Raw genomic sequence first — 25,595 nt, forward strand, 5'->3', positions numbered from 1 at the left:
CCAATAAGAAAGAGTCAGGAAACCGTCAGCGACGGTGACGTTGTGATGAACCAGGAAGAAGAAGTGAGCTGAAGCGTGTTTCTGTTGTGTTGCTAAAGGTAAGGACAGTGGCCGCACCGTATGGTTTCATGTGTGACGGGTTCACTGGCGCGTTAAAACGTGATGCTGTGAATGTGATCTGCATAAATCATTGACCTGTACTTTAGAAGCCTTGTCTGTGATACAGTGTTATCACCGCTGTCATTCCTTATTTAGACACGTTTCACGCCGTATTTCTTCTTCTTCATGATCATGATGATGATGATAAAGGCAGTGGGTGGTTCAGGTGTGGGGTGACGCGCGGGTGTGCACCATAACAGTGGATTGAAATGCATCACTGTAAAAGAGGAGACACTAACTATGAACATGTTACAGACAAAAAACAATTTCCTGTCCACTTTTTATTTACAAAATGACACAAATATACCGACAAACATTTCTTAAAATACATACACAAATACGTATGTACAGTGTAGAAGACATCACAGTGCAGAAGGTTTTACACTTTGTACAGTTTTCCTATCGGGCAGATGCAAGAGAGCCTTGACATCGTGTGTGTGTGAATGTTTTTGAGCAACACCTGATGAATAAAGGCTGCACAAGAGAAACAATTGCTGCAATAAATATACTGCTGTTTTTAATGCAAATATGGCGAGTGATTTTGCTGCTGGTAAAAAAAAAAAAAGCCAGTATAAACAAGACGCCTGTGACCTATTTTTAAAGGAGGTGACCCCTGCGTCCCATCATCCTTACGAGTCCAGCGCTTCCGCCAGCGGCTCTGCATCCTCCTGCCTGTCCGAACATTCAGAGGGGATGAAGCAGCCCGAGTCTCGGGGGCAGTCGCTGTCTTCCTCCTGCAGGCCGGGGGCCGACTTGCTCTCCTCCACTCCTGGCACGTCCTCACCTGCAGCCACACAGGAGCCACTTGTGTAAAACACTGGAGTCATGTTGTCCCGCGCTACAGAGCAGATGCATTTCTAGTAGAATCAGCAGCACTAGAAGTCAAAGTACTACATTATGGGAGAGATATTCTCAGTGTATCAACGAATCAGCTCCGACCATGTTCACACAGTGGAGTCTGAACTCCTCCAGACGAGCTGCTAGTCCTGCGTGCAGGCTGCCAAACGGCTGCTCTCACGATGTTGCCAGCGTGTGGCGTGTGTGAGGCGCCTGCGGCCTGTGTCGCTGCCTGTAGCCGAGTCCCATCTGCAGCCCAGACAGGTCATTCGGCTCGATGACAATGTGACCGGCTTTTCTTCCTTTCTTTTTTTGAGGTGCAAAGTTTTGTTTTCATTTACAGGTGAAAAGAAAGAGGAAGGCCTTCTGCCCTCGTAGGCACTTTCAGTCGGGGGAGCAGGAAGTTGCTGATAAGACTCTCGCCACGCAGCAGGAAGTGTTTGTGAGCTGTTGCACTCGCAAAAGCCCCGCCGCACATCTGCATCTCTACATCGGAAAGTGTGACGCTGTGCAATTCGTTTCAGCAGAATTCCTCTAAACACGGCGTCATGTTTCCGGTAGTGGTCGAACTGCCCAAAACATTGAGAACAGTTCTGCTGGTAAATATATTACAATATTCACAGCAGCCAGTGATGAAGAGGCACAGCTATGGTCTGTGGTCTTCATCACCAGGAGGCTACACACCTTCTGCGTAGTGACATCCAGCAGCAGCCAGGAGTTGGCGCCGGTGCTCGGGGTCTTTGACGTTCAGTTCGATGAGGTGTTTCTCCTGCAGGTGTGCCAGGTCTTCAACCGTCTGGTAGCCGTTCAGCAGCAAGGCGGAGGCGTACTCCTGCGACAGCAGGTTGACACGTCATCGGCTGCATGCGCTGCGTGACCTCCAGCTCTCACCTTCAGATTCAGTCGCTCCAGCAGCTCCAACAGAGTTTTGGGTCGAGGCCTCTTGCAGATCTTCTGCTGCCGGATCTTTGGCGCGTCTTCTTCCGCTTTCTCCAGCAGGACGTCCACGTAGATGAACTTGAAGTTCCCCACCTTGTTGTTGAGCTTGCCTGTCCAGATGCCCATGGGAGGCTTGCTGATGATGCTGATGATGTCGCCCACCTGGGACATGAAGCCACGGCCGTCTCTTTCATTAGAATGTAAATGTAACACACCAGCCTCCTGCGGTACCTTGAGACGCACCAAACACCTCTCATAATGCACGGCAACAGTCGGCGCCTCCTCACCTTGAGTTTGAGTGAGTCAGTGTCGTACGGGCTCGGAACAAAGTCCGTGTGAACCCGAGCTCTGCCACAGAACGGCCCCTGATACGACCCGTCCTCCTCTTTGGGTCCGCAGCCATTGGGCTCACTAGCGACACCACCTGGACACGGAGACAGTTGAGAGCCTGCTTCTGCGTCTGCTGGTGTGGAGAGCGGCGGCCGTCTTACTGGAGGAGCTCTGGCCGCTGTGCAGGCTCTCCAGCGAGGTTTTAGCCGAGCTTTTCTCAGCCGACGTCTCTGCTTCAGCGTCTCCATCCGCATCATCACCCTGAGAGAGAACAACGCTGACGCAGCTTGAAAGACAGATCTGTCGATTGATGGCCGGATTACGTGAGAAAAAGCTAGCGGGGGGATTTTAGCTGTGAAACCGAGACATGCAGTTTTAGAGATGAAAGGAAGTGGGTTGATCGAGTCCTGATGAGATGTTGAAGTCAGGTGGCAGGTGCGTGTTTTCGTGTGTCACATTCATGTCTGTGTGAACACAGCTGACAGTGATGTTGTGTTTTTGTGTATCACATCCATGTCTGTGTGAACACAGAGCTGACAGTGATGTTTTTGTGTATCACATTCATGTCTGTGTGAACACAGAGCTGACAGTGATTATGTGTTTTTGTGTATCACGTCCATGTCTGTGTGAACACAGAGCTGACAGTGATGTTATGTTGCTGTTCTGATGGGTCCGATGCACGATCATGTGAGGCGTTTGACAAATGTGTCAACCGTCCTGAGACTCACCATCGTTTCCTCTGACAAAGACTTGGAGTGTTTTTTGCCCATTTTTCGGCGCATGGTGAGCGAGATAGCCTTCATCTTCTTCCCCAGTCCAGCAGATTTGTGGGGGTCCAAACTGTCAGGTGCTTCTGCGACCTGTGTTGCAAATGTCACAAAGTTAAGTGGGATTAAAGGTGGCTTGGATGAAGGAGTCTTTTTTTTCTCAAGCAATGGATCGCCAGCTTTGTTGTCAGCAAACAAACTCTCTTCAGCTGGTTCTGACATTGCACCAGAGGCACCTGACAAACCGCGCAGACTACACCAAGTCCTCGGTGCAAACCCCCTGTGCTGACCAGAAAGTGAAGTCCATCCCTGACACTGACCTGTGCCGTGGTGGAAAGGCTTTTTGGACTTCCTTCTGTGTGCTACTGTCACAACTGCGACATGTGACGCTTTGTTTGTTTTTGCTCAGTCCTGTCATATTCTCAGTTTTTTGTTGAAGTCAAATGTGAGAAATGACGCACTGAAATGTGTTTGTGTCTCTACATAGCAAGAGAATACGAGATTTGAGCCTGAGTCAAACTCTGAAGAGCTTCCAAAACACTGCAGCCAACTGTAGATCAGTGGAGCGCAAGCGTGAGAAACTGGGCCTCAGAAGCTGGTGAAGGCCGTGACTCAGCCCGATTTTCACCGGAAAAGTGAAATGAAACTACAAAAAAAAAAAATCAACGTTTTGAAATACATTTGAATAGATGAGGTAGAAAATGATTCATAATTTACAGAGGATATTTAAAGAGCTCAGTGGGGGGCGCTGTTGGGTTACAAACGTGAGGTTTCTACCGTGGAAGGCTCAGCCAGAACCCAGAAACACACCTCATCTCATCTAACAGAGTCACTGTCACAGAGTCCAAATCAAAGGAGCGTGTCAAGCCTCGAAGTAGCTCAGAGCTGATTGGTCAGATTTCACACTTTTGTGCAGCACTTGCACTTGTTGTGCTGTTTGTCTTTTGCCCTCCAGAGCCACCATAGCTTTCACCATCTAGTGGGCCCTGACAGGGAGGACTCAGCAGCCCATCACAACAGGCGACCTTTTGCTTGGGCCCTGGTGTCTGCTGGGGTGGACTGAGGTGGCCGACCTCTGCCGCCCAACACTCACTTGACACAGCTTCCCATAGATGTGATGGGAAGAACGTCTCTGCGTGATGGTGTGGGTGAAGGCACATGTGACAGAGATCAATGAGGAGAGAGGGTTGGCCACGTACCGTTTGTGTTGGACTCCCCTCCACCTTGGCCGGTGATGAATGGTGTCTGTTTGTGCCCTCAAACTTGCCAAAGCTTGTTGAGCGCTGTGGAAACACCACAAAACTGCGTTGAAATGTGACACATCAGCAAGTTTGAGGGAAGAAAAGGCAGCGAGAGCGCCAGAACCTTCCGCTTCAATCGTTGGAGTTCAGACAGCGTCGCTGACATCATCTCAGCCCAACATTTCATAAAAGTAAAAGTGAGCGTAATCTCCTCCAAACACAGCCACCGTCCCCACGCGGCACCAAAATAATTACATAAGTGAATAATCCCGGGAAATCCTGGGTTAAATATGAGCCTCCTAGACAGAGCGCCCGGATTAAAGCGCTGCACTGTGCCAGGCTGAGGCTCACATACCAGACCAGCGCCTCCTACCTTGGGTTTGCTGCTCTTTGCTTTGTCCGACACGTTGGACGCGGCCCTGTGCAACATGTTCGGCCCTGCGAGACTCTGACTCGGTCCGCTCCTCAACTAGTCCCTCGACGCTCGAGCCAGAAGTGACTGCGCGAGGCTGCCGTCTGGCTGGCTCACTTCCTCACAACACAGGATGTGAGGAAATCGACACGCTGTCTGTCATTACAGAATCGCTGTTGAAAGGGGAAAAGTGCTTTACACTGCAATTTGCGGCTGGGCAACCATCACTTCCAGGAACGAGAGAGGTTTGATAACTGTGGGGCGGCAGCTCGGAGGCGGCTGGAGAGCTGAGCGCTCTGTGTTTGTGTGAACAGTCCGCTTCCACTCATTCATCGTTGTGGGGTCCCAGTCAGTGAGGGGATGCTCCGCAGCTCTGGTCAGAGTGTGGCCCTCGAGGGGCCAAACTCAACAGATGTGACTGCTCACTATGACGAGATATATCTTTACTATATATTATACATCCATCTATATTGTTGTTTTGCTATATCTTTATGTTTACTATTTGGCAGCATAATGGAACTAAATGGCAAAGTTATTCAGGATTTTTTTCCTTCTTTTGAACTGTCCTTTAGTTTACATGACGTGTCCCATGATCCTGATTAAATGAAATTGAATCATTTCAGCTCTAGTTAAAATACTTTCATGATGGTGTATTGCGGGTAGCTGGAGGTTAAATGTTGCAAATACACATCTCACTGTTGCCCACTGAGGGACACCTGTCATCTGTCATCCAATGTCTTTGTCTCTCACTTCTCAAGACATGGATGCGTATCAAACCGATCAACCGTCCAGCTGTATCAGACCAAACATGGAAGGAGAGGGTTTGGGAACTGACTGTGAAGCATGTCGGGGTTTGGCTGTGGTGGTGATGATGGTGAGGAAGGCAGGACACTCATGACCGAGACCCTCATGACCTTGACATAAGGGAACCATGATGGTGAAGAGGAGAAAAGAGTCAGGAGAGGGAACGTTGTCGGGGTGGTGCTGGGGTCATTTAGCAACTGCTTTGCTCTGAACTGTCCCGTTTCACCCTGAAGAAGAACAAAAGGGCAGGGAAAGCATTTTGCTTTCATTGGTCTCAGGCCAGGGTGAGGCTGCGTCACAAGGTCTTGTCTGGGTTTTTAGGCTCCTGGCTGTAGCTGTAGCTGTAGCTAGGCATCAAACCATGTTATGTCTGTCATCTGCAGGCTTGTAATGCTGACTCACCACACAGTCAGGGCTGTTCTCCTCAGGAACCATCACATAAGGAAAATCAAAATTCAACAAAATATCCTCTTGCTAAATTCAGTTGGGTTTTTTTTCAGTGAAATAGAGGAACGTTTTTGCCGATGAATTGTTTCAAAATGCGAGCTGGGCTGAGGAAGTGCTGACGTCTGACTGTGGAAGAGCTGAAAGAGGCAACTTTACTGTGTTGAAACGCTTTCCGGTCCTGAACCTGAGCACCAGCGTGTCTGACTTTACATTGAATCTGTGTCTCCACATTATTCATCATCTGAAAATGTTCAGCTGGACCGACTCCCGTCCACCCAGGTGAATAAAAAAAGAATGGACAGTTGTCTGTTCTTAATCTGTTCTGTGACGTCTGAGTCCAGGGTTTCACCAGAGTGTTTTAGTTTGGGTCTGATTCTATCAGTCTGGGAATTTTGTACGAAGAAAGAATCAAATAAATCCAATCCACTGCAAGTTCTGGAGCCAGCCAGATTAAATTCCCCGTTGAGCTGAGCGGTTTACAGCGCAGACGTATTAAACCTTAACAAGTGACCCATGTTTGGGCCATCTCTCACTCTCCACTCCATGATGGTCGCTTTGACTCGCTGGGCGGCTAGTTTGTGCTGCTGTGCTGTCATGTGGCTGCTTTACAGTGACACCTGGTGGAAGCTTGGGAGGGTGGAACTGAATGTGTGAGCTGCGGATCAGTGTCTTCACACCTCCTCACAGGCTTCATGTCCTGTGAGGTGACCTTTGATCCTCAAGGGCCTGTGACTCTACGGATGGACAGGGATCTTGTCATCTCTGTGGGATCATCCTCCTCATTGTGCTCAGCAAGTCATGTTAAGCCACAGCAACTGCACGTGCTCGTCAGTAATCAAGAAGGGTCTTATGCGCCAGCACGCAAAGTCATCAACCTCAAGGTCAAGCTGGGCTGAGGCCACTGACCTGACCTCGGAGAGGAAATCCTCCCTCTCCTTGTTCTTCTCTAGCGTCGATTCCTACTCTGCAGTGTTGAGGCAGGTAGTTGGGAAGAGCTGACTTTGGACATGGCTGACACGCTCTCGATAGTCAGATGGGTAAGTTGACCCGTCACAGATTTGGCCCTCAATCCTTTGTTGAGCTAAAAAAGGCACAGGGGCAGTGCATACCTCCGCCATATGATGATGACAGTGATGCTCCGCAGGCTCTTTATCTACATAATCCCTGAGTGCAATGTGCATGATCGGGCAGCAGGTGGCACAGGCATAAACACTTCCTTCCACTAGCAACTAATGACTGATTGATGCCACAGAGTGTGGTTCAGATCTTTCCGACTCAAAACAGCGTATTGTCTCTCATTCGGATAGTGAAGTGTCCAACCCTAGTTCTATGGACGCCACCATTCATCCCGCCCCAGAAGAATCCTCATTCTAGCTGAGATCCTTGTGCTTGGCTTCGAACCAGAGGTCAGATAGCAAGCGGAAAACTGAGGAAGCTGAAGCTGGTGAGCGACTTCACAGTTGCGAGGACTTACGTGGGCGTCCGTCAGGTCGGTGTCGGTGACGGAGCGAGGCACCTTCTCTTTGGAGCTGTTGTCTCGGGCTGCCGCCTGCTGCGGCTGCGTCTCCTCGTGGATCTGGATGAAGTCGTGAGAGTAGACGCGGTACTCCGTCAGAGGTCTCCGGCAGGTGTGTTGCACGCCGCCCCACAGCGGGCTGCCGTCGCCGGGGTTGCTCCAGCGGTGGCTGTGGGTGGGCGTGGCTCCCCCCGGCAGGTGGACCGTCGCGGGGTTGCGACCTGGCGTCGTGTTCTCTTGAGCTGGAAGGGTGGAGCATTTGGCACTGTAGGGCCTCCTGTCTGACCTGTAGGGCACATCCAGGTAGTGGGGGGCGGCTGGTGGGCTCGGGGCCGGATGTGGGGACCGGGCTGTGACACGGGATGGAATAGAGAGGTCCAGTTGAAGACGCTAGTGAAAACGATACAGCTCGACTGAACTGTTCACACTGTGCCTGTCTCTTCTACGAGATGTCACGTTATTGCCGACAGATCCCACTTTTTGTTCATACTTTTCAGTGTTGCATGATGTCTTCCACTCACAGTTTAACACTTCATTACAAACAATGCCAAGATTGTTCCCCAAAACCAAGTCAACAAGGTCTTGTGTGGTTCTGTTAAGGCTGATCTGAACGTGACCACACGCGTGTCCAATCTAAAGTCATCTTTACCTGGGGGGTTGTGGCCCTTCTTCACCGTCTCTTTCCCGCTCTTTCCAGCTGCTTTCTTCCCTGGTTTTTGCCCTCTTTTCGCTGTATGTTTAGCCTCTACGCTGTTGTTGGGTCCACTCTAGAAGATGAAGAGGAGAGGTTGCACCTGATATGCAACATCATCTGCAGCAGAGGGGCCACATTATAACCTGTGACCTTCGCGAGGGGCCATCGTGCCAAAAGAAAGGCAGCGATTACTATGAAACATCACGAAAAAAAAACGGATGAAATGAACCATTAAATATTCAATGGAAGAAAGGATATTAAGAAGTGTGCATATGTCTTGGAACCTATAAAAGGTCATTTAACATGCATCTTGTTTGAATATAAACCATAATGAAACTACGGACCAAACACCAACAAGGTAAAAAGGCAATTCATTTTGAAGGAATTTGGAGGACCGTTCAACCAGTACTGGCTAAAACAGAAACAGGACTTTACAAAATGCAGACTTATCAGTTGTATAGTTTTAGTCTGACCCCATGAGGGCCACAAAAACACAGGCAAAGGGCCGTATATGGCCCCCGTTCCTCTCCCCTCTGGCAGGAGGCTACGGTCCATCCAGACCAGAACCTCCCGCCACAGGAACAGCTTCTTCCCCTCAGCTGTCAGACTGTTGAGTTCATGAACAGCCTTTGTGGTTATTCTATTTTATATTATCTGCCAGCACTTTATTCCAAAACACTTTCCGAGTTGGTGGGCTCTCCACTGACCATGGCAATAAATGTCATTCTGATTCTGATTCTAGAGAAGACAGACTGCAGCTGACCTGACATCTGAAGTTTCTAAGGCCTGGATCTCTGCCACCATGTGGTCTGGAGATTACAGAGCTGCTCTGACCACCATCTGCACTTCATTACAGGCAATTGTTGGAACAGACTGCAGCTTGAAAAGGTCATTAAAAGGTGCATTTGTTCCTGTTCCGTTGCTAATTCTGGTGACCAGTGGGGGCAGAGGTCGGCCTTGTATCAGTCAGCAGGGGAGGCCTCATGGCCATCAAACATGGGGCTGGTTCACGTGGCACTTTCAGACCTGAGTGGTGCATTGTTTGCCTTTCTTCTTCACGCCAGAGTGGTGAGATCCTTTTGCTGCTTTCCCCTCGGTCCTGTGTCTCGTCCTCGTTCCCTCTGGACAGAAGCAAGGGATACCTTGAAATGCTCACTGCATCATGACTCACAGTCGTGTGTCATGATGGATCATCCCAAGCTTATGTTCACCCACTGAGAACCAACAGCTCTGGGCCGGTAGTGTTTCAGCACAGTGACCCGAAGGCCCGACTCAGAGAGCAAAGACGGCGGCCATTTTGGAGCCAGGATATTAGAAAAGAGACGGAAGCAAACGCTGTTGTTATTTTGCAGGATTCAACAGTGATCTACGACGGCATTCACGCTGCTGGGTTGGAAGTGGGTTTTGGCTCAGAGGCGGTCGTCATCAGACCCATTGCAAATTCCAGCTCCATAAGTGGATTTCATGTGAATTGGTCGTGTCCCCATAAAACCTCCTGCCGCCAGCCCAAATGAACATAGATCAGCTTGACCTAGTTATTTACCTTCGTTGTGATTGGTGACGTGCAGCAAATCTTCTCGGCTCCTGGCCGGCTGCCAAGCGGCGGCATTATCTTTCGGGAGGCAAATCACAATTGTTGAGGATTTGATTTGGGGTGAAATGAGGGTGAGGAGGGGTGACGGTGGCGCAGAGCAGCAAAAGTCGCAGGACATGGACGGCGTGCTCTCGTAAGCAGCTTTCAATGAAGAAAACATGCTTCTACTGTCAAGATCTGTTTTTCCTGAATGAGATTTGTTTGGTGTCTGCAATGAAAAACACAACTGGAAGAGTGTTTTCAACTGTTTCTCTTATTAAGTTTTCTATTTCCATAACCCAGATGAGAGAAGTAAGATGTTGAGACAATAATAGGAATAATAATAATGACAACAATGGTGGGAGTGAAATGGCAAAAAAAGCAAAACAATGATCAAATACAACACGCCAAAAACCATTGTCATGAAAGTACTGTTTACATGACGGTGAGGATGTGGCCTTCTGTCACGCGTGATCTAATCCAGAAGCAGAAATGTGTCGTCTGATCATCGACCGTTTGGGTTTGACCTTCAACAGCACTTAAGTGAAATACACACACGCGACGTCCTGCTTCCTTCAGTGCATGAGCTCAGCTGAGGATGAGCTGCGGTTTACACACCAGGTTGGAGGGTTTCAAATCACTGTGGCGTAACAAACTCACCCAGCGTTTGGTTGTCGGAGGCCGATTTTGGTACGTTGGATCTGTCAACGACACAAGAGCAAGCTGAACTGAGGGGAGTCAGACACCAACATGATGGTCGAGGCGTGCCAGGCGCAGCCATGAGAGAGTCAGTATCCAGAGTCAGGGGAGGGGGGCACTGCCCCGGGCCTCTTCTGGGACGGTTCCCTGCAGCCCACCCACCAGACGGGGACCTGCACCGTGCATGACTCAACAAGCAGAGAGGGTCACTTTCTGGTTACCTTTTATTCTTCTTATTTGAATTTGTCCGCTGCATTGATGACAGTTCCTGAAAGAGAGACAAAACATTTTCAGTATTGGAGCCGATGAAGTCCAGCTCCAGCCACAGATGGCTCTTCTGATTTCATAATCAGCTTAATTTTGGAGGTAAAATCCGGACCAGAGTGGGAGACCACAATCCCCAATTCCTCTGAGAGGTACTGCAATCTGATTAAAACCTGGCGCCAGCCCGGCTCTCACCATGGATGTGGACCGTCCTGACTCTCGCCGCCTGCTGTTCTCCTCCAGGAGGAGCGCGGGGCTGCAGGCGCGGCTGGAGCAGCGGCTGGGCACCGGCGCGGGAGGGCCGTCGCCGCTCTGCACCGCTTCATACAGGCTGTCCATGGACCCCTCCTAAACACAGAGGGGCAGTGAGAGGTCAGCTCTGGCCCCCGCAAAACAGTCTGATAGAGGAGCGATGACGCGTGACATGTTTACATCGTACATTTTACACGGTGAATGATCAGAAATACAGCAGGTTTTCTATTGAGCTATAGTGTGGAATAGCACAAAGCCCGTGTCAAACCCCAGGCTCGTGGGCCCAGTCTGGCCAAAGTCATTTCAAGTGGACTGTGAGATGACTCTCACTTCCGTCAATAGAACCAACGTGACTGTGTACTTCTACCTGAGGAGGAGTTGGGTTTACGCCTAAAGTAGGTGGCCACACTGTACTCACCCAACGCTGTGAGGGCACATACGTGCATATTAGTGCACCGTCACGTCGGTTCTATTGACGGAAATGAGAGTAGGAGGGGGAGGGAGGGGGGGGTGAATATACCGATATGGAAGTGCTCACACGTTCTTTTTAGTTCTCCATTTCATTTTGTCCAACCAGCTTCGGTCAATGAACCTCCTGTGAAAGCCAGTTTAAATAGGGAAAATGTGTTTGGTCGCTTTGGATTTAGGTGTGTTTTGGAGCCTCGTGCTAACAATGCTAAATGTTGTCAACGTGTCTGAGAAATGCAAAAGTCTTCTCCAAACTTTTGAAACACATTTACAAGCTCTGGGAACAAATTTACAAATAGCAAAACACAGTCACAACAAATGTACAAACATTTTTAGCGAACTAACTATTTTTCCTGAGTTTGTAAATGTGTTTTCAGAGTTACATTTCTTTTAACATCTTTCAAGTCTTACAACTCCCAATGGTGACGCCCCGCGATTAGTACAAGTGGGACATTCCATCCACTTCCCGTCCGAAGTGTGGTCCTCTCCCTTTCTGCACTTTTTCTACACACTCTGACAACAACTTTCAACCAGTTTGCAGTGTTGGGGAAAAAAACAAAATAGTCACTGTTGTTTGTTTGTGTGAGAAACGAACAACACAAACACAAAGAACAGCTGCGCAACACTGAAATGAATTTCTGTAACCCGGAGGTTACAGTCCGGTCAAGCAGACCCACTTTCATCTTCATCTGATGATGATCAGACGAATATTAGAGTTCTGAGGATTTGGCGGGCAGCAGGGCTGAAGCTGGCGACGGATTACATTTCCCTGAATTCCTTCGAGGATTTCTTCTCGTTCGCTGACATGATGTCTCGAGGTTGTACATGAAAAACGTGAGCAGGTTTGAGCAGGAAATATGGCGGGAGCGGCGGCGATCAGCGTTTGTTTACAGCTGCGATAGGTCGGATAAGACTCCTGGTTCAGAAACATCTGTCCGGAGGGAAGAGTCCACGTGTGGCTCCAGAGCTGCAGCGGTGGCTCTGCTTCATCTGCGTCTGCTCTACCCTCCAGATAGCACAGGCTTTAGTGAGCTCAGACCAGAAGCACATCGCCAAGCTGCTTCACATGTTTCATGGAGAAGCCCATACGGCTGGCTGTAGTCGCAACACACCGCCAGCTGCACACTCACCGCGCACATACAATCCCGCGTCTTACCAGCGAGAAGCAGAAGAGGTTCATTTTCCCGTCCAAGTGTCTCCCAGAGGAAGTGCGGCCACAGCTAGAGCGGGAGAGACGGCAGCGGAGTGAGGAGCGCAGCCCGGCCGCCTGCTGTCCCTCAGATTAATACCACCGTGAAATCCCTCCACTAATCCAATAGATGGACCACTATTACTCCAGCAGCTGAACACAACGTGCTCCTGACAACAGGCCCACCATTGGTGGAGGGAAAAGCTCGGCCTTTGTTGGGAAGAGTCACCAGCCGCTCCTGCTCTTTTTCACCTGAACCACTGACAAGTCTGAATCAGAATCAGAATCAGAATCAGATTTATTGCCATGGTCAGTGGGGAGCCACTGACTAGGAAAGTGTCTTGGAATAAAGTGCAACAAAAAACAAATAAAATAAAATAAAATAAAATCAATAGAATAACATAACAACAAGGCTGTTCACGAACTCAACAGTCTGACGGCTGAGGGGAAGAAGCTGTTCCTGTGACGGGAGGCTCTGGTCTGGATGGACCGTAGCCTCCTGCCAGAGGGAAGAGGAACAAACAGTCCATGACCAGGGTGAGAAGGGTCGGCTCTGATCCCACCTGCACGTCTCTGGGTCCTAGAGGCATACAGGTCCTGAAGAGGTGGCAGGCTGCAACCCATCACCTTCTCAGCAGAACGTACGATGCGCTGCAGTCGGCTCTGGTCCCTGGAGGTGGCGCTGTTGTACCAGACGGTGATAGAGGAGGTGAGGATGGACTGGATGATGGCCGTGTAGAACTCCACCAGCAACTTCGTCTTTGATCACAGGAGTTTGTGGCATGTTAAACGTGTGGCAGTGATCCGTGAACAGCTCAGAAACACTCGCCTCATACTTGGCGTCTCTCACACACAGTTTCAGGGTTGTTTTTTTTAACCCAGTCGAGTGTTAGGTGTTTCTGCGTGTTCTTCTTTAAAGAAAAAATGACCAGAGATGAGTGAACTTGAGGTCGAGGGAAATGTTACTTCGAGGGAGCCAGAGTCCACAGAAGCAGCACTGGTGTTCAACAGCGAAGGCCGATTCAGATTCCTGCTGGAAAGCCATCCTGCAGTGAGAGACGGCAGCAAATCTCTTCAGCTCAAACCTAAACCAGGGGTGAACCGTAAATATGATCCGTCAATCACATTCTTCTTTATCACCGAGGTGTATTTGTCAGTAACTCGAGCAGCGTCTTCATTTTCAGAGCTCTGCACATGGTGCTCCATATTAAGTTATGTGTGGCGTCTTTAGTTGTAGTTAGCGTAGTGTAGTTTGGTAGCGTGGAGAGCGCCATCTAGTGGGCTGTGAAACCTCCACTGGGCTGTCAACCACCAGACACTCGGAGCGAAGCCTCTTCCTTCCTTCCAGCAGTTATTTGAGATGGTTTGCGAAGATGCCGAGCCACAATGCATTTTTTCTACAAGACAGCAGGTTACTTGACTTGCGACTTGACTCCGCTGCAGGAGTGTCACCGGGAACAAAGACCGCAGACAGGGACAGGCAAGCGTGAGCGAAACCAGAGGGCTGCTCTCTGTGATGGGGGGATGAGGGTGAGGAGGCTGAATCTTCGGCTGCTGAAGGAGTGGCAGTACCCAAGCTGACCACCAGATGTCACTCCAATTTAGACGTTACCATTCACGCCACATACGTCATGCTTCATTGCCTAGTTACTGTGAGTGCCTCTGAGGATGAAATGAGAGTTCTATATCAACGCACAATGATCTGACGACCCCTGAAGAGAGACAGTGAAACAGCTGGTTTGGAGTCACAACTTTTATGAAGGAAGCTTCCAAGATTCCATATTTGAGGACTCCAAACAGCTTTTTCTAACTGACATGTTCAGAAACTATTTTAAAATCTGGATGCATGTGAGCGAGAAGCGTGACGCATATCAGCTGACTTCAAAGAAGACGGAAGTAACCCGAGCAAAAAAAGATCTGGGAACTTTTTTGTCTTTGACAGAGACTCAGTGGCAAAAACCTGTTCTGCAGGAAATGCAATAAGAAGCTGCTGAGTGTGAGCAGCCCAGTGACTCAAGCCTCCACACTTCACACTCATTTACATTGGGGTTTAAGTGTACATCTCTGCACACGCAGTCCAGTCCTGCTCTTCTGAAGGCAAGCAAGCACCTGCAGTCCTTCATCCTCATGACTCGGCTCTCAAAGCTGTCGCGGCCCGGAGTGTCGCTGACATGTTCACCTTTGTTTTAGCAAACCCTGTTTTAATGTCCCGCTCACTCTCTCTCACAGACACACACGTTTGTGTCTCTATGTTTGTGAGGACCGCTCATGGCCATCACCCTTTCCCCAGCCTCTCCCCCGAAACCTAACCATCCAAAACACATGGCTCACCTGAACCAAATTGGAACCTCATTATAATGACCCTCTTATTTTGAAGTGAAAGAAATGTACAAATAGCAGAATTGTTACAAACATCTTTAGCAAACTACAGTGGTACCTGGGTTCTCGACCACAATACGTTCCAGACGGCCGTTCGAGAAGCAATTTGTTTGAAATCAGAATTGATGTTTCCCATTACAATGAATGGAAAAAGAACTTATGCGTTCCGAGCCTTAACATAGTCTTTTGTAGGAGTGAATGTAGAGTGTCTGTCTTTAGCCGACTCCCCAGGGTGACCCCACCATGATGGTTATTTTGAAATCTCCGTCCTTGAATTGAGGCTTGCATTTTTGTGTGGTCCAGCCAAATGGTCCCCACAAAGGCCTAAGGTCCTCACAATGCGATTCCCTATCTCTTGTGGAAACCTTTATTTTCTAAATTCAGTGTTGACACTTCTCGGCCCAAAGCTTGACCCTTGTGACCCTGGTGAGTTCCTAGTTCCGTGTGGGTGATCTGGCCGCAAAACGTGTCTTGGTGGGTCGGATTTGGGCCCATGGCCTGGAGTTTGACACCTAATTGACGGTGTTTTAATGAATTACCAGTGGATCCCATTTCACATGGACGAACTGAAGAGCCATGTCTGACCTGAAACACAGGTGCATGACTTCCTCCTCTGCGCCTGTGACGAAGCTCATGCTTGAGAAGGTTGTTTGTGCCAATTAACGTTGGCTTTCCAGTAAGTGAGTTATGTTTCCTTCACCGCTGACAGTAAAGAGAGTCTGAGAAAGAATGTGGAGCAGCCAGGTGCACGAACAGGGATTAATCCAGCGTCACTTTCAGGGGAATTTCCCGTCACAAGCGTCTGCTGTCGAGCAGCAAGCGTGAGGATTGTCTTCAGGACAATCGCAGCGTGTATTTGCCGTGGTTGTTGTGGTGTTAAGGCTGTCAAGTTGAGCTGAGTTACAGTTAAAGCATCTTCCTTTTAGCGAGGTGGCTACAGGCTAAGGAGGCTACACTGACGGTCCACGATACCGAGGGAGTTTTTCATATTTCAACATTTCATTATCCACCTTTATGGGCTTCTTTCACTGCGTTTGCCTGGCTGGTGCCATCTGACTCTCGCCACTCAGCTCTGACCCTCACCACGGAGGTGACTGCCACTGGTGTGAGCCACACGAGGGAAGAACTTCAGAACAAAACAGGAAGATTTCATGGACAGTCTTTATTCCTGAGAGCCTGTACAGCGACCCGCGACCCACATTACTGCCACAGTGATTAGTCACCAGATTAAGTGTTTATGTCCGTGTAATGCCAACAGCACGGCTTCAGGAAAGGAAAGCCCCGACAACCACATAAACAAAGAAAAACAAGTTCAAATTCTCATTTTTTTCTGGACTATTTTCTTGGTAAATGACGGCTTTGGTCCGGCAAGATGCCTCAGCAGTCGTCTACGTTGCAGCAGGCTGTGACTCCGTCATCTGTGCAGGCCGTCGCACAGCTTTTGGAGATGTGGTCAAAATCTGAAAAAAAAACAAGAAAATAAATACAGACAAATAAACATTTCAATTTTCCCCAAATAGAAGAGTGCCTGGCAAGAGAGAACAGCAGGAGCAGTGAGAACTCCTCACCGTGGATGTCGGTTTTGCACCAAACGTGGTCCGGTGATGGACACTCCACCGAGGTCTTGCAGTTGATGTCCAGTTCATTGTTGCATACTATGCACCTGAGCGAGAGCACTGAGAGGAAAACAGCATGAGTGGCTGCTTTCGCTGGTGAGGAACATCAAGTACACTCACCTTCAGTGCTACACAGCAGCAGGAGCATCACGGTGAGCAGCAGAACCTTCATGTTGTCAGGCGGAGTGAGCGCAAACCTGCCGCGCCGCCGCCTTTATACTGCAGCGACCGGACCGGACTGCATTTCAAACACGCACTTCCGTGTCTCATGGAATTCCAGCCAGCCCACGCTATTGTTCTCCACACACACAAGAGGAGAATTACTTCAACGTTTGATTGACAGACATTAATGTCAAGTATGTGTCGAAATCAAAACAACACAAACTCATCTGATTCACCTGGGTCGGTGGGAAAGTCCGCTCCGTTTTTCCTAGTGAAGACCTGCTGCGTACGAAGACACACGCACATCTCACCAAAACAAACAAACAAACAGCCTCTCTCAAGTGCAAGTAAACAGTGCAGGTGGCTCCATCAGGGCTTGACTGAAGCAAGTCCATCCCCTCAGTCACACGACGTGGCCCTAGTTCTAGATGCCGGTGGAAGGTTGGGCATGTGAGTGGCCTGTGAGCGCTCCATGACAAACGATGAGCAGGGGACGGTCTGAGGTCATGTCAGAGGTGTGAGGAGGGAAGGCAGACCGCTTTAGGATGACAGACAGACGGCCATAACTCAAGCACGGTACGCGGAGTTCCACCTCTGACTCCACAACACGGCAGACTCAGAAGCTCTCACAGGTGCTGGGGCTGACAGCTGCTCAATGAAAGAATGTCGCTCTGATTCATTTGGATTTCAATCTCAGATGGCAGGGTTCCACCACCTGACTGACTCTTTACGACCGCAGTCGACTCACATCTTCTGACTGGATTCTAGAACGTGACCAATGAGTCTGGCCCAACTGCACGTTGCCACTGAGTCGCACCGTGGGGCAACACCGTGCTGAACCAGTGCCATGAGCAAAACAGCGAGGTGCACCTCATGAAGGGTCCGGTGAGTGATGGACAACACACGAGGGACACACAGATGAAACCCACGTCCAGCCAGAGCTTCCTCTCCGCCTTGACATTTGGCCTGTTCACTGCTTGCACAATGAAACACAAGCCTTGTTGAACCTTTTACCCCGACATACACATACGGATCACAACAAGTTTTTAAGCCATGATGCAGTTCTGCTTAATACACTGATCACGTTCGATGCACCTGCAGTCATCGGCAGCACACTCCTGGTGTCACATGACTGGCCCAGGCTGCGGCTGGTGCGTGTTCATCACATGACAACATGCTTCAATAGATGCTGAATCAGATTCTTGGTTGTATATTTGCAGGTAGTTGCTCGTCATTTGGGGAATTTGACAGGTGTCAAAAGTACTCTTGGTACCTTACTCTTAGATTGAGGGACAACATATTTTTTAAAAATCACGCATCTTTGAAATGCAATTGTATGTTCATTATTTTTGTTCATTTGAAATTGTTATTGATTTATTTAACCTTTTCTAAACTACTTCTGTCACCTGCCCAAGAGCCTCGGCAACTCTCCAAACTTATACTTGTAGCTCCGGTTTCATGGCTATTGTTTAGCTTGAACCACTTTGGTCATCGCCGGTGTTTCCTGTTCATACAGAACCTGATCCTGAAAACAAGGTCATGGTGAAAGGTCGTCTTAGTAGTCCTTAACATGCTCACAGCTTGTGTTTTGTGTAGGTTTTTAGGGTTGACTTTAAATGGAGCCAAGTTGACAGCGGACTTCTTCTTCTAATCCTGGTGCGTCAGCCTTGATGTGTGAGAGCTATATTCTGCAGAGAAGAATCCCAGATGCTTCAAGGTGTTCTGTGTCCTGCGTGTAGCGCGAGCTGCTCCGGGGTCTGGGGAGATTGAGCTGCAGGTTTCAGTGCTGCAGTCATCCTGCAGCCTTGCACCAGGCTTCAGCCCCCCCCCTCCACCTCCGTGTTCTGAGTAGCCTTCTATGTTTGACCCGTTACAGCCCAGACTGAGCGCCGTGAGCCCACATTCCAAAGACAAGTTCTGAATCTGAAACTTCCCACCAACATTTCTAATCCTAACAATAATGAATGACAGTGTGTGACTCTGGTATTTCTTCTTCTAAAAGCCAGCATCACTGTTGTTGGTGATGTCTGTCGAGATGTCACCCAATCAGCTTCTGGTACACGAACAATACTCTTCAGACAAAGATATCATTTGGCTAAAGAGCAGGCGGAGTTGTGTATGTATTTACTGAGGTTGGTTTGACAGAGGAAATGTGGGTCGAGGCGTAACAAGTACATAAGAGAGGTCACAGATGAGACAGCAGCTCCGATCACTTCACACACACACATACGGTTGGATTATAGGTTCCTGTATATGACTCAGATATTTCAAGAATCCACTGACATTTCAAGCTTGCAGGTTCAGAAAGGGACCTGAATAACTAACCATCACAGTCTGATGAATCCAGGGCTGTGATCAGAGAGGTAGTCAAGAAGGTTCATGGAGGAAACACATCACTTGTCATTGGAAACTGCTACTGTACAAAAGCAAAATAAAAAGCACACAATAACAACGAGGAGGTTTGGCTCCTGTGACGTACAAAAATCTGGGCTGTGACTTGAAAACCAGCCGTTGCTGCCTGAGAGTGTGAGCAGGAGGCTGCTCCCTTCCGTTCAAAACATCTGCTCCTCCGTCTCTTTACCGTCCACTTCTTCATGCGCTTGATGCTTCGAGTGTCTGCAGAATGAGAAATACTTCAATTGGAACGCATTCACACTTATGACTGTGTCCAACATTCTGTATTTCTCCGTTGTTTGTTGTTGGTTGGGTTTAGCAGTTTGGCCAGGTGTACGTCACCATACCTGGATGATTCAAACTTTCTCTGCCGATACGATGTTCCATTCTTGATGAGGTACAGAAGAACCATGTCGCAGAAGAAAGCACCCTGGAAGACAAGGTGTACACTGACTTTGATCCTTTGTTTCATCTACCCATTGTGTGAGGAGGCACCAAAAAGGCCTGCAGCAGCAGTGCGCTGGGCTTGTGAGGCCAGTTTTTCAAGAGCTTCAAGAGAAAGGAATGATGGCGCACATCACTCTTGACTTGAACGCTATAATCATCGTTTGACGAGAACCAGAAAAACAGGGCAGGGCTGACAGCGTGTGCCTCTGTACGCTGAGAGGCAGCTGGTCACTGGGCCACGCACATCAAGGAGTTCCATCCGAGGGTCGTGGTTTTATGAGTTTTTTCTATCGGAAGATTCCCGAAAGCAACATAGCAACCAAACAACAGGAGCACGTCCACTGCTCACAGAACTCAAGTCCGCCGCCCTCAAACTAAACCCTTGCTTCCATCTTTCTCTGGCTGCTTCCACTCCTCGTCACAGTTCAAGTTGGGAGCCATCCCCGCACATTTGGCGCTAAATATGGCACATGATTCACATCCCAGACATGAGGATTCCCCGTCCCATTACAGTGTGGCCCCCTCAACACCAGCGACCATGACAGGCGCTTCAAGATCTGCAGTTTATCGAGCAAATCCTGACAGCCAGCAACCAGTCTGGCACTGAGAGGGACGTCACTTACAAAGAGAGTCACATATGATCATTGCATCGTTGCGTTTTGAAAAATAAGAGCAATACTTACGGCGCCCATCAAAGCCAAGCCTGACCCGACATTGATCACTGTTGGTACGATGCTAAATTTCCCCGCCTGTAAAAGCATCAAGATGTCATTCATTTTTTCAAATTCTGTTGTCAAACTGTGTCCCCGCAACAGACATTTGAGAAGAAAGTTGCGATGACGTCTGACTTTTTGGCCTCATAAAGATACTGTTTCTCTTATGAGTGTGGCACACACAGTTGAGTAAATACACATGAATGGTAAACAAACCTTTCCATGCACCATGATGTTAAATCGCACTCCATAGACTTTGAACAGAGAGCGGTAACTTTCCCCAGCTGCGTCTCTGAAGTAGCGGGTGTGTCTGTGACAGAAGAAGAAAGTCACTACGGCGCTGGGAAGAGTCCATCCCATGCCGTCCTGCACCTGAAGTTGAAGCCCACGGCCACCGTGTGGTTGGAGGGGCTGACGTCCAGGCGAGTGAAGTGGTACTTTGGGTGGCAGTTAGAGTAACCTTTGTCAAGGTCACAGTCCCACTGAATCATGATGCCAATGGAGCCGCCCTGGTGGCCGGAGAGAAGAGAAGCGTGCTCCCTCATTCAGAGGTATTTGCTTGGTGGGCAGAACTGAGAGTGAGGCCACAGCCTCTCACAAAGTGCTGAACAGGATACGAACAAACGTGGCCATGTCCTGGAAGTTGTGTCCCGCCCGCTTGGTGATCTCGCCCAGCCGGAAGATGGGGCAGTACGGGTGCAGCGCCTCGTCATATCGGCATTTCTTCAGATAGGATTCATCAGACGTGTCGAGGACGTTGGACCTCAGGAGGATCAACAGCGGGAATAAACAAATAAACACAGACAAGGGTTGTGCAAGACGGAAGTTTAGCCTTGTGTGAGTTTAGACAATAGAACTGCAGCCAAACTATTTCAGAATAAAACAGAGAAAAATCATCTGTTAACTAGTGCCAGCGAGGCTATGGGCCTCTGTTATTCCCTCCAGGACCACAGGTGGCCCCCGGGCCGGCTTTGGACATGGCTGCAATCACCGTTTGGATCCGCAGTTGAAAGGTCGGCACTATGAAAAGCTTGCGACGCCTGTTAAATTCAGTTCAGATCTTGATGAGAAAGAGGTGTCGAACCCTCCAACAGGTGGGGCCATACTTACTTTGAAAACTGGAATTTGGGGAACTGTATGAAGTTCTTAATGTAGATGGTGAAGTTCTCCGCGTTGATCAGAAGGGGCCGTCTGTTTGAGGAAAGACAAAAGAAAAGTCCCTTTGAGAACCGGTCTGGCCACCAGCCAGACTCCAGATCTTGTCTCTTCAGAAGCTTGACAAGCCCTTATCGTTGCCACTCTAGGATCTGTTTTAACTAACACACACTGAAACTTCCTTGATATATTGATTCTCATGAGAGGAGTGGAATGAAAGCACTTAAGATCCTATCACGCTCATAAACGTCTTGCATATGGGATTCCTCATCTGTTTCTCGTCATCAATAACTCCCTGGTCTGGACAAAAACAAGGTGCTCACTTTGGTTTAAACACCTGTTCCACTGGGCACCAGGCGAATATTTCACAGGTGCCCGGCGCCTTCCCCTCGCGCCTCACGCAGCGGCCGCTGGTCACTCCTTCACAGACACACAGACGTTGGATCAAAAAGCCCAGGACATGTGTGGGAACCAGCATGTGACGGAGCAGGCTCCAACCCACCGTGTCCAGTCATGAGGATCCTCCCCGGCTCACAGTCCCGGTCGTCTGCACACCGCCCCTCTGGCACCTTGGGACTCTGCAAACAGAGGGAACGCGCCCAGTGCTGGCCGTCACCATCAAACACTCGGACATGCTTTTAATCCCATCAGGACAGTTATGTGTCATCAGCTCGAAGGTAAAGACCTGCTGACAGATGCTGAGTCAATACAGTCATAAGGAAACCCACCTGCACTGTTGATTCAGTTTACCTTTTAAAAGGTAGGCCAGTTTGGCTGACTGGACAAGTGAACAGGCCTTTCACACTTTGGCACTGTTGTCAGTTCTAGACCGTGATGTCGCGTGGTAAACAGCTTCATTTCTGTTTGTTTTTTTCAGATGACTTGAAATGCCGAGTTAAAGGAACACGTCTCCTCAGGGAGTCTAACACCACACATGAACATGAAGGAACCAGACCTACATTCTGTCTCTCAGGCTCATTGGCGTTCATTCAAAACTCTCACAGTATTCATTCATTGATCACTGCATATGTGACTCACACTAGTTAAGCCCGAGAGACAGCGAGACATTGAAGCTCTGCCGCCATCATCTGTACAAACTAGGAATTACACCGCATTAAACATCTGCTCCTCTGATCATTGTCGCTAGTTCAACAGGAGTTCAGATGAAGGTTTCCGGGTTCGGGGTTTGCTATGTGATTATTAAAAAAAACATTTAGTCACATGCAGTGAATGAATCACAACGTGAGAGCCATGAATGCAGTTGCATGGAAACTAAACAACGACCAGCACACACACACACACACACACACACACACACACACACACACACACACACACACACACACACACACACACACACACACACACATAACTAATGCATGTTTTGAAAGACTGCAGGGTGAAACCTAGTTTCCATCTCATGTGGAGCTGCTGGCTGTTTACAGGAGCCTTTTCTGACCAACTGGCTCCGCGACAGCTCAACCTTCACGTCAACATTTACACACCATCAGGCCACACATTTAAAGCAGAAAGGCAAAGATCATCCCTCCAGTCCACCGTATTATGGTACGTACTCTCCACAATATTTACGGAGAGAGTACAAGTCGCTAAAGGTTTCTCAGCAGCCATAACACGGAGAGCAACCAATCACCAGAAGATAGAGTCATGCGCCTGGATGAAAGCAGACAGTTGCACTGCCATTGTTCAGTGTGGTTCCAGCGTGTGGTTAGTAGAAGCTCCCTCTTCTTCAGGAGTTGTAGAGACTGTTCCTGTCTGGTTGTGCTTATATGACACAGACGCCCAGGAGTTTGACCCGTTCCCTGTGGCTACCCTCAGGTACTGAGGTTAGAGCCTCTCTGTTAGTCCAGTGGAGCCGTGCCACCTCACAGATGTCATTACTATACAGCACTGAGCCCTGTGGCTCGCCACACTAGCGTTTATGCAGCCTCCTGTCCGCTGCTTGAGCCTCGCTTGTTACGTTAAACCAAATACTTCACCACCAAATGCAGCTCTGCAAACATTACTGACACAGACGACAGCAACATGGCAGGAATGTTGCAGAGTATGTTGGAAACCATTCTGCACACACACGTACACGTGTTTGTTTCGCTCGGTTTGTGGGGACCTCTCCTGGCCATCACCCTTTCCCCAGCCTGTCACCCTAAAACTAACCATCCAAAACACATGGCTCACCTGAACCAGGACTCTGGACCACACTGGAAACCCATCAGTGTTGTTAACCTTGTGAAACACCTCCCCACAAGGAGGTGTTTCCCCAAAATTGGTCCTCACTAGAACAGATATGCTTGGACACACTCGTGCACAAACCAAATCTTCCCACAACAGCAGAGAGTGCAGAGCCATGAAAGGCCCTCGCCTGTTCCATCCATCAGCAGCAGACATGTATTGGTGCAGGACAGTCGTGCCTGCTGCCAACATGGTGAGGGGCTGAAAGCTAGTTTCCTTGTGCCCCAGTCACCTCTGGCTCTGTATCATTGTGCGTGGCTGGATTCACTGCCATACTCTGACAGATTCTGGTAACCAGTCGGCTCTCCTACCTCGGCACAGTATCCCAGCTTCTGGTTGTGAGTCTCCAGGGAATTGGTGACCACAAACAGATTGGCTTCTCCCTGTGAGCAGTAGGAACACCACGTATTAAAGCAAAGGACTCAAGACTCCCATTGAACTGTATACGTTTGATTGCCTCACCTGGGCGGGGATGACGTAGTCCTCGGGCCCCCAGACCAGCAAACCAGACTGGGAGGTGTTGGTGACCGAGACGCCCTTCAGCTTGGTGATGACGGAGCTCTGGATGGCCTCGTCCGTCTCCTGGTATCCTTTCTTGCTGATGAAGACCCACCTGCGGGAAGAGACCCAACATCATTCATATACGTCTACATCCGCAGTGTCGCCTCAACTTCATGGAAGAATATATGACTTTAATTTGACGTTTACATTCGCTTATTTATATATCATTGAAATGACAAGTCTCAAACAAACAACAGCTTGGTGGATGAATTTCTCGGCTCCTTACCCAATGAGGTATCCGATGATGAACAACTGGAAGAGCCGGTACAACAGTCCGACCCAGTGGTTTTTGGCCACGATGTACTTCTCCGTCTTGTAGTCGAGCACCGACAGGAGACGCGCCTTGACGCCGCAGTTGCCCATCCTGAGTGCGAGTGCGCTGCAGCTCGAACCCCTGTGGCGGGGATCGTTCTCGTTTTGTCTCCGGGGAAGGTTTCAGTTTGCGCTGAGCAAACAGCCAACAGCCGCGGGAGGAGACTCCGCGCCGCAGCATTTGACATCTTACATCTGAAACTCCGGAGCGGAGCGGCGGAGTCACGTGACCAGCAAGTCCGCGACCATGTGTTATAGTAGTTCAACACGCTGTTGGTGTAGTGACGTCCAGGTAATAGAGGCGCTGGAGAGTGACTGGTTAAATGAGACGAAAGAATGCAACAAGCGTAAGATCCGGAATGGTTGAGTTTGCTAAAGTTCCTCAACAGTTATCTCCTCCAGACACTCGGCACCTGAGGTGTCAGTCACGTGCTGGATGTTGGGTTTCACGACTCACTTCCACCCAGGCAGTGGATCATTCGGAGAAAGACGGTTCCGGAAAACAGCTCCAGAACTGTCCAGACCTGTGTGTGCGCGTGTGCTACTGTGCACGTGGTGCGAGGACAGTCTCCGTTTCACGCGTCTGGGCGAGGAACGGTTCGAGAGGCGTGGCCTCTCTGACGTCACGACAGTGACAGCTCCATTATTTACTGTTCACTGTTTGCAGCGCCTTGGATCGGAGTCCCGACGATAAAGGCCGAATAGCGCCGATGTATACCGAACAACCACATAGAGAAAACAAGCGGAATCCGAACCGGAAAATCCCGAAGAACGACAATTTAAGGAATGGTGTGGTTTATGCAACGAAGCAGCCTCCGGCTGTTTGTGCTGCGTGAATCACGAAAAAAAAAACGCTTATTTAATTGTGTTTGCATGTGATATTTTTATTTTTTAAACGAACAAACTGAAACAAACAACAAACAAGCAATTTATCCCAGCAATTCAAATTCAAACAACATTATAAGAATTTCATTCCAAATGTTTTTCGATTACCATGAAGTCGTTTAGCCCAACCGGA

The 25,595-nt window shown here is 49.2% G+C and overlaps 2 protein-coding genes across 3 annotated transcripts; both read right to left on the reverse strand.

Moving 5' to 3' along the window:
- Positions 1-412: 412 nt before the first annotated feature.
- On the reverse strand, positions 413-12,666 carry samsn1a (SAM domain, SH3 domain and nuclear localisation signals 1a). 2 transcript variants are annotated; one of them, XM_053873488.1, is made up of 15 exons: positions 12,559-12,666; positions 10,878-11,030; positions 10,640-10,686; positions 10,380-10,420; positions 9,690-9,758; positions 9,173-9,267; positions 8,102-8,219; positions 7,411-7,802; positions 4,232-4,315; positions 2,994-3,125; positions 2,427-2,526; positions 2,223-2,359; positions 1,888-2,097; positions 1,681-1,828; positions 413-943 (listed from the first exon to the last, which is right to left on the reverse strand). In XM_053873488.1, exons 1-15 carry the CDS (start codon positions 12,580-12,582, stop codon positions 789-791), a joined length of 1,905 nt encoding a protein of 634 aa, XP_053729463.1. In that variant the 5' UTR covers positions 12,583-12,666; the 3' UTR covers positions 413-788. The 2 variants fall into 2 exon arrangements, with proteins under 2 accessions (XP_053729463.1, XP_053729464.1); XM_053873489.1 differs by lacking the exon at positions 9,690-9,758.
- Positions 12,667-18,738: 6,072 nt separating this feature from the next.
- LOC128763848 (P2X purinoceptor 5-like) lies at positions 18,739-24,714 on the reverse strand. Its single transcript, XM_053873086.1, has 12 exons — positions 24,492-24,714; positions 24,167-24,317; positions 24,016-24,087; positions 21,960-22,035; positions 21,781-21,877; positions 21,413-21,493; positions 20,924-21,065; positions 20,675-20,811; positions 20,519-20,612; positions 20,273-20,338; positions 19,490-19,572; positions 18,739-19,364 (listed from the first exon to the last, which is right to left on the reverse strand). The coding sequence occupies exons 1-12, from the start codon at positions 24,626-24,628 to the stop codon at positions 19,301-19,303; spliced, it is 1,200 nt and encodes a 399-aa protein (XP_053729061.1). The 5' UTR covers positions 24,629-24,714; the 3' UTR covers positions 18,739-19,300.
- Between the last annotated feature and the right edge of the window lie 881 nt (positions 24,715-25,595).

The sequence above is a fragment of the Synchiropus splendidus genome, chromosome 8 (genome assembly GCF_027744825.2).
Source record: "Synchiropus splendidus isolate RoL2022-P1 chromosome 8, RoL_Sspl_1.0, whole genome shotgun sequence".
NCBI classification, from domain to species: Eukaryota; Metazoa; Chordata; class Actinopteri; order Syngnathiformes; family Callionymidae; genus Synchiropus; species Synchiropus splendidus.

Bases quoted from the DNA above. Each gene is read 5' to 3' on its own strand.
- LOC128763848 (XM_053873086.1), bottom strand. From the start codon at position 24,628: ATGGGCAACTGCGGCGTCAAGGCGCGTCTCCTGTCGGTGCTCGACTAC. The intron at 22,036-24,015 runs GTAGGAGAGCCG...CTCTGTTTGCAG, and splicing joins AGCTGGGATACTGTGCCGAG to AGTCCCAAGGTGCCAGAGGG. The intron at 21,494-21,780 runs GTGAGCACCTTG...TTCCTCAAACAG, and splicing joins GAACAGGTGTTTAAACCAAA to ACGGCCCCTTCTGATCAACG.
- samsn1a (XM_053873488.1), bottom strand. From the start codon at position 12,582: ATGAACCTCTTCTGCTTCTCGCTG. The intron at 10,421-10,639 runs GTAACCAGAAAG...TGTCGTTGACAG, and splicing joins TCAAATAAGAAGAATAAAAG to ATCCAACGTACCAAAATCGG. The intron at 2,098-2,222 runs GTGAGGAGGCGC...TTCATGTCCCAG, and splicing joins CTGACTCACTCAAACTCAAG to GTGGGCGACATCATCAGCAT.